At 41.0% G+C, this 8,821-nt stretch overlaps 1 protein-coding gene across 1 annotated transcript in view; it reads left to right on the top strand.

The window, feature by feature from the left end:
• Positions 1–1,349, top strand: part of Slu7 (SLU7 homolog, splicing factor) — a 15,461-nt gene extending 14,112 nt beyond the window's left edge. The window contains exon 16 of the mRNA XM_028777650.1: positions 389–1,349. Coding sequence (XP_028633483.1) covers positions 389–568 — 180 coding nt within the window. The 3' untranslated portion in view covers positions 569–1,349. The remainder of the gene's footprint in view (positions 1–388) is intronic.
• Positions 1,350–8,821: the final 7,472 nt, after the last annotated feature.

Raw genomic sequence — 8,821 nt, 5'->3', positions numbered from 1 at the left:
GTGTGTGTGTGTGTGTGTGTGTGTGTGTGTGTGTGTGTGTGTGTGTGATAACTAATACAGAGGTCAGAGGAGAACTGGCAGGAGTTGGTTCTCTCCCTCCATCATGTGGATTGTGGAGATTAAACTGGAATCATCAGGCTTGGCAGCAGTTGCCTTTAAGCACTGAGCCGTCTTGCCAGCCCCTCAACAGAGTTTCTTTGACTGATTAAAAAAGGAACATTTTGTGCTCGATGGGAGCCAAATAGTAAGCGTTTGTTGTTTCACAGAGCAAGACTGACTCCATTCTTCCAGACAGTGGGATTTGGTAGAACACTTCCTCTTCCACGGGGTCTTTTGTGTTCCTGTGTAATGGAGATTCATGGTGCTGGGTTTTCACCTCTCACCACAGGCACTGAATGCAGAGGAGGCTCGCCTTCTTCACGTGAAGGAGATCATGCAGATTGACGAGCGGAAGAGGCCCTACAACAGCGTATATGAATCCCGAGAGCCCACAGAAGAGGAAATGGAGGCCTACAGGATGAAACGGCAGAGGCCAGATGACCCCATGGCCTCTTTCCTAGGGCAGTAACTAGTCAGGATCAGACACATACACAGCATATTCTTTTCAGCTCCTTGCTGCCCATAGAGAATCTTTATCCTTCTTGCTGTCTGACATTAATAAATTTTTCTGAAGTCTCAAAGTCAGTCTCCTCAACAGTCAAGAAACGAAACAAGCAAAAAGAACATACAGTTGTGATTATGGTTAAAATCATCTATCCTAATGAACAATTTGGAAGGAGAGTTTGACTCTTGCAAAATCTGCCATGATAGCTCATCTTGTAATGACAGCACTCGAGTGTGGTAGAGGAAAGAGGATGAAGAGTTCAAGGTCGGCTGAGTGTGGTAGTACACACCTGTAATCCTAGCACTCAGGAGACTGAGGCAGGAGCCTCATAGCATTAGCTCTGTAGAAAGTTTAGAACCAGCCTGCACTATATGAGGCTTTGTCTCAAATGAAAAAGAGTTTGAGGCTGTTCTAGGCTACATAACAAGAGCTCAAGGAAGGAAGGAAAAGAAAAAAGTCATTTGTTCATAGTGAGGTCTCCAGCTGTGTGCCGTTAATCTTCTGGTCTCTTGTATGTAGCCCCACCCTGTAGGCCCTCTCAAAGCCAAAGCTCCAGTTCTTAGTGACATCACTAGTAATTTAACTCTGTAATCGCAGTTACAGCATTTGGTTTTACCGTCTAAGATTTTCTTGGTTTTAAACAACAAATATTCTACCTTCATCTGCATTGCCACAGGGAAATCTGCAGGGCATGTAAATATCTGTGTCCCCTATAATCCTTATAATAAATATATTTTTCATTTGATTGGTTTTTTTTGTTTTTGTTTTTTTGGTTTTTTGAGACAGGGTTTCTCTGTGTAGTCCTGGCTGTCCTGGAACTCACTCTGTAGACCAGGCTGGCCTTGAACTCAGAAATCCACCTGCCTCTGCCTCCCAAGTGCTGGGATTAAAGGCATGCGCCACCACTGCCCGGCTTTCATTTGATTGTTAAATGTTGGATTTTCGTACATTTCCTTACACCTTGCATCTAAAATGCTTAGCTTTTAATGGTCAACATTGACTGCTTCACACTTAAACCTTGCTGAATGTGAACTTTCAGACACAGAAGTCACTTTTATGATATATGATGTGGTTTTTACTACTGTATTCTGATCTGTTTAATGTTACAAAACTAAAGTTAAAAAGATCTAAGACATCTAGTTACCTAGTCTGTACCCAGCAGGTATCATTTGATAGAAGAACAGAAAACTTTAAGGGTGAAGGTTCTTTAAAGACATAAGGATGGCTTCCAACGTATGCATGCTGATAATACTATTGTGATCTTCAGCCTGCCTTGCCTAGAAACATGACAAAGACAATGCTGACACCATTCCACTGTGAGAGCACAGTCTGCGTACACTGACTCAGCAAATGTGTTCCAAAGTGATATCCAGGATACTGTGTGACATCAGCATTTCAGACAGGCAGGAGAAAAGCACCAAATGCCTGGCTATACGTGGTATCAGCACTCAGACTGAGATTAAAACTGCAATGCACACTTGGGAGATTAGCTCAATCGGAGAAGGGCTTATTTTGTAAGCATAAGGATGTAAATTTGAGCTCCAGAACACACATTAAAGAGAAAGCAGGCCAGCTAGATGCAATGGTGTATGCTTGTAATCCCAGCCCTGGGGAGGCAGAGAAAAATACTTGAGGCTCAAAGGCTAGCCAGCTCAGCCAAATCTGCAAGTGCCAGGCCAGTGAACAGCTCAGGAGGAACCGGTTATTCTCTGACCTCTACACATATCCCATGCTTGTACCCCACCTCACACAAACACACAACATTATAATGCAAATAGATCTCTGATCATAAAGGCCAAGATTGTGTTCTATCTCTACCTCAACATAGATGGTTCAACACAAAGTCGGTTATTGGTGTCCATTTTGTGTATTATCTTTTTAAATAAAGATGCAATTGAGACTATTTAGCTGTGAGTTGTTTGAAGTATCCTTAACTATTTGGCAGAGATATGGATTATAAGGATGCTGAAGAATGTGGCTAACTTTTGAGTTTACAGAAAACTTTCAGCATCCTTTATCAAACTTAACGTTCCTCTTCCTCTCTGAGCCTAATTTACTCTGATTTTAGAAAGAATTCTAAAATACCCCTAATCATATTACTGTTAGGTTGGGGAATGGGGTATAATGTGCACATCTTGTAGCTGGGGACAAACATCCTACCTTCTCCTCCCAAGTGCTGGGGTTACAGGTGTACCCCACTGGGGCCACTTTGTGAGCTTTCCTTTTATTATCTCAGAAACAGTCACCTTCTCCAGTGTTGGAACTGTGAGCTGGAGCTATCATGTCACCAATACATCTCATGGAGCACAAGATATTTGTATTTTACAGTTAGCACGAGTCCTTACCTCCAAACAGCTTGCTTGATTGCTAACAGTTAAAGCACTGCAGCCAACATGTGTCAGATCCAAATGTTGCATTCTTCCACCAGCCAGGCTTTGGTTTCAGGCTTAGATGGCTGCTGGTCTTTTGCAATTTTCCCTGACAGGTTTTCTTTTCTTTTTAAAATTGGGCAGTGTTTTATTTTTCCTTACAATTTAATAAATATTTCTTTATGACTGAGCATGGGGCAAGGCTCAGTGGTGGTTCAGAAAGGTCATAGTGAAGGTGTTTTCCTGACCATGGGTAGTGTTCGGTAGTGAGTGGAATGACTTGTTATGATGCCACTGTCAAACCAGCAAGACTGCATCTATGCACCCAATCGTTTTCAGGATTGTTGGTAACTGCATTTGTAATGTTGACTTTCAGACATCAAAACTATCAGACTATTCCAACAGACATTATTGTGGTATCCCCGGGCATAATCTCCATAAGCCTGAGATTATACCAGCACCATATGGTCAACTGAAAACACTTGGATCACATGAGAATACCTTACTACAAGCATCATATTAATTTGGATATTTATGTGTCAAGGAGAAGGATCCTCACACCATAACTGAAAAATTCATCAAATCTTGTACACTCAAAATAACACAAGTCAGAAATAACACAAATCTTTTTGGCCCCAGATGCCCAGAAAAAGCTTCAGCAGGTACCTTTTGTCAGATGGTGTGATCCACTCTAGAATTGATTAAACGAAAGCCAGGACATCATACAACAAGTTCTAGAAGATCTCAAAGCCAGTCTTCTTAAGGTGGGCCTTCAGCTTGCAGAGGCTATGACATGGATGACCCAATAATGGCATTTGTGCAATATCAATATGTAAAAGGGAGAGAGAGAGAGCACAGAGGAGTTCCTGGTCTGTGAACCTTTGAGGTTATCCATGAAAGAAAGAAATATTATCTAACTAAATTACTTCTTAAAAAAACTTAAATTAACAAATTAAAAACATCTGAACATTAAATATGGTCTGATAGGTTAGGAACTGAGCCAAGAAGGAGAGGATCTCCCGCCTGTAATGGATTGGCCTGATATTGCCTGTATTTGAATGCTAATATTGGTCCTGGTTGTCCCAGAAATGAGAGTCCTCATGTAGACACTGTGACCTTATCCCCAGGTTATTTCTGACCGGTAAATAAAGATGCCGACAGCCAATAGCGGGGCAGAAGAGAGACAGGCAGGGTTTAGGAGTCCATGGCTGGGGGTCAGAAGAGGACAAGGAGGGAAGAGGAGAAGATGAGGAGGAAAGAGGAGAAGGTGAGAAGGAAGGAGAGAAGCCTGCCATGGGTTGGGAGAGTCATGAAAAGGTGGCCCTGAGGGCTGGCCTATTGAAGTTAAGAGCAGCCCAGATGAAACATAGTAAGTAATAACTTGGAGTTATCAATAGGAAAGTAGATTCTAAACGCATAGATGGTAGATCTCTGCCCAGTTCTTGTGTTGTTTAAAGCTTATTTTAAATATAAATGTTGTGTGTGTCTTTTATCTGGGAACTAAATGATCAAAGGCAGGGTAGAAACCCTGGATTGGGATTAAACAATTTCCACAACACCCATCCTTAAGGACAAACTGACAGGGGCCCCTCCCTTCTCTGTGAGGGCTGTTATCAGGAGGCTAATCAACTCGCAGTAACTGTGGATTATGAAGGAACGCAGTAGAAAGGAATGTCCTACCGAACACTGTGCTTCTAAATTTGCTCTTTGGAGTTAACCTCAGTGTCTGTTCCTTTCTCTCCCATGCTGCAGATGCCATAATCCTGATAAATATCCTGCTACATTAGTCAGCCTGTTTTTTAAATTAAGTCATTGCTCAAAATCAGCAAGCCTGCTGAGACCTTCCTGCACCTCACCACAGAGACTCTGATGACAGTCCTGTGATAAGATGAGAGAAGTACCCAGTACCCAGTACTCAGTACCCAGTACCCAGAATGCATGAACATTGGCTGCATTTCCTGCCCCTGTTCCTTCACCTGATAGATATCCTCACATCACACATTTCCTTAGATGTACTTGTCTAAGACAGCTCAAATGTTTTGAGTGGCTAGAGTATAACTTATAACTAAGATGGCCTGTATGTATACATGTGACGTTCACACACACACAAAAAAAACGCATGCACAAATTTTCCATAATAATACACAGCTTGGCACAGTTCTTTTCTGATTTTTTTTCCTTAAATTAGTTCACACAGATAATGATAGGTTATAACCAGTAGGTGTCACTATTGGCGGGTTTGGGTGGACACAAACTTCTGCTGAGATACCAGATATGTGACATTAAACATTTATAGAAAAGGTATAGAGGCTGAAGACATGACTCAGCAGTTAAGGGAATGTATTGCTCTTACGGAGGCTCCAAGGTCAGTTCCCAGCACCCACGCGAGCAGGCTCACAACCACCTTTATTGTGCTTGAGACACTTTCCTTCCTGGCCTATCAATCCTGGTCTGCTCTTGGCTAACCAGACTCAGCCCCAGTACTTTCCCTGGAATAAGTGTGGAATATTATCAGGATCTGCCTAAATCTTTCATTAGTCAGGCAGAGGAGGTGCCAAGAAATGCAGCCAAGGGTCCAAGGGAGAAGATCCCCATTCCACTGTTCCAGCTGTGAAATGCAGCCTACTCTCTTCTCCCGGCTCCGCCCCTTGAGGCCGCACATACCCTGTGTTGGACGCTACTTCCTGTCACAAACCATCCAGAGCCCACTTTCTCTGTTTGCCTTCCAATCTTAGGACTGATTAATGGGGGAGTTTTGATTCCAGTTTTGTTATGTGGTTTGGGGGCAGCTCTTACTTCTTCTGGGCCTCAGTTTTCTTCACTCTAAAATCAAACGCTTGGAAAGGTTTCCCCTACAGAACCTTTTCATTTTTCTCCAAAGAAGTTATATTTTATTTGCTTAATTATGCCGTTTTTAATGCACTGCCGGATAAAGACATTTTCCTAGCTCTGCTCAGAAGTAGGAAGCTGGTTTGAAGTGTTTGAGAATTTTTTGATAGATCAGATTGATTGGAATGGTCACAAATCCATTAATTACGTCCTAGCCAAAGCTCTATCTACATTTTCAGAACTCGATCTCCCATGTCTTTATTTATTTATTCCTATTGTGTATATGTGTGTTATGTGACTTTGTGCATGCACATGTGACACGGCACGTGTGAAGGTCAGAGAACTCTGTGAAGTTAATTCCACCTCTACTTGGGTCCCTGGGGTCAAACTCAGGTGGTGAGACTTACATGGCCAGTGCTTTTACCTGCTGAACCGCCTCATCAGCCCACCCCACTCCAGGTTTTATTATTAAAGATTTCAGGTAGATATACATATATGTACTTATATATTTAATAAATATACTTGTTATATAATTATCTAGTATATAATATATATAATTATCTAAAATATAATATAACAAAATACATTTATATAGCAATACATATAAATATATTATATATAATATCTTTATATTTTGTATATTATATATTTATTATATTTCTATTAATACATATTAAATATCTATGTTATATATTTTTAAATATATAAAAATGTATTTGTATATAAAAATATTTCATATATATATTTGAAATCATTAATAATAATAAAACATTGGTGGAGTTAATAAAATATACATTGTTTTTAATTATTAACTCTCAATTTCAACTATATATGATATATTATAAATTATATATATTACATTTTATATATATTATATGTAATATATATAAAGTCGGAACAGGAGTATGGTAAACATTCACATGGCTGTTTCCAGACTTAAAATACATTAATGTTTACCATAACTGTCTCTGTTTAAATGCACGGGTCTAGTCAGGAAACTGAAACCTCACCTGTTTTAACAAGAAGTAGAATCTAATGTGAAGTATCAGTAGCCAGCTAGTGGGGAACTGAGAGGGCCTAAGGGGATAGTAAGGTATCACAGAGGCAGCAAATGGAGGATGCAACCAGCAAACCAAGGGCTGGGTGCGTGATAGAGGTTGAGATCACTGAAGCATAGAGAGGGGTCCCTTGGAATGAAACTCCATGGTCTCAGAAGAATCGCCTGCTTGGCTGGTATTGATGCCTAGGAGCTCAGAAGTCTAAAGAGAAAGAGGTTACCAGTCTCTGTGCTGCCAGCTCTGAGCATACCGAGGGGTTCTGGGGAGTATGGAAAACCTAGAAAAAAGTCAACTACCACTTTGAAGGAATTTATTTTCAATGTGAAGAAGCTGCAGCAATCAAAAGAGAGGTGAGCAAATGCCCTGACCTCCTATGCCATGCACCTCTTATTTATAAAATAAGGGGTGAGGTGGGCGGTAAAGAAACACATTTTGTGGGGCTCTAGCCCCGGCATCACAGAGCATAAAGTCAGGAAAGGGTAACACTGCAAGCGTTAGATTAATTAAAGGAGCACATTCCACTCCTTTGGCTAGCTAACATGCATGCCTTTCTACTCATATTGAAATTTCTGCTGGGGGCAGGTGCTAGAGAGATGGGTAATTTCCATTCGGTAAACAGTTTTATTAAAAAGAATTGCCCTTTCTATAAAAGTGTTTTCTTCCCAGAATAAAAACGCAAAAAAGTCTCAATCCTCAAATTTACTAGCAGTAGTGTGAACTATTTTCCCTAAACACTAAACTCTTACATTAACTGTAGTAATAATCTTTACATAAAATAGTCAACAATTACTGAAATCACTAATACATCACAGTATTGAGGACACATAGATCCTGTAAAACCAGGATGTTTGGCAGAGCTATTAATGGCCTAAGTCCAGGGCCTTAAGGGAGATACAACTTCAGATCCTAAAAACCCAACTCTTTATACCCCATGGGACTATGGTTATCGGTCCCAAGGCCACTGTGTGCTCAGTGATGCCCTTGAGAAATCCTGGGTTCCCCTTTGTGCAACATTGTTTGATTAGCTTCCCACTGACTTATCCCATTGTACGGTAGTTTCCTGCTGACACTGTCCATTTCTTCCTAAAAAATGTATATATGACGCTGCACTTCTTTTTTTTTTTTTTTGGTTTTTCGAGACAGAGTTTCTCTGTGTAGTCCTGGCTGTCCTGGAACTCACACTGTAGACCAGGCTGGTCTCGAACTCAGAAATCCGCTTGTCTCTGCCTCCCAAGTGCTGGGATTAAAGGTGTGAGCCACCAATTGACAACGCTGCACTTCTTAATAAGCATGTGTAGCATAAGGCATAGCTTGTACCAAGACCTCCTGATCCCAGACTTTTCTATTTCATTATCTTCTGATCTTCCAGTCCTCTCTCTCTCTCAGGAACTTGTCACTAAAGAATGACCTGCTGCTCCAGATCATCAAAAAAAGAATTAGAAGGAAAATTAGAAAATATTTTGAAATGTTGAGAACAAAGTGTCATATGTCAAATCATGACAGATGCACCAAAATCAGTACTCAGAGGGAAATGTAGAGGTATAAATGATTACATTAAAAAGAAGAAAATAGCCGGACAGTGGTGGCACACGCCTGTAATCCCAGCACTTAGGAGGCAGAGGCAGGCGGATTTCTGAGTTCGAGGCCAACCTGGTCTACAGAGTGAGTTCCAGGACAGCCAGGCTGCTCAGAGAAACCCTGCCTCAAAAAAACAAAAAGAAGAAGAAGAAGAAAAAGAAGAAGAAGAAGAAGAAGAAGAAGAAGAAGAAGAAGAAGAAGAAGAAGAAGAAGAAAGCCAGGCCTGGTAGTGTACACCTTTACCTTTAATCCTAGCACTAAGAGGTAGAGGCAGGCAGATTTCTGTGACTATGAGGCCAGCCTGGATCTACATAGTGAATTCCAGGACAGCCGGGCTACATAGTAAGACTGGGAGAAAGAAAGGAAGAAAGAAAGAAAGGAAG

Source organism: Grammomys surdaster, unplaced genomic scaffold (genome assembly GCF_004785775.1).
Source record: "Grammomys surdaster isolate TR1022 unplaced genomic scaffold, NIH_TR_1.0 313, whole genome shotgun sequence".
NCBI lineage: Eukaryota > Metazoa > Chordata > Mammalia > Rodentia > Muridae > Grammomys > Grammomys surdaster.
Note: the sequence above shows the minus strand (reverse complement) of the source record. Positions and strands in the feature narration are given on the sequence as shown.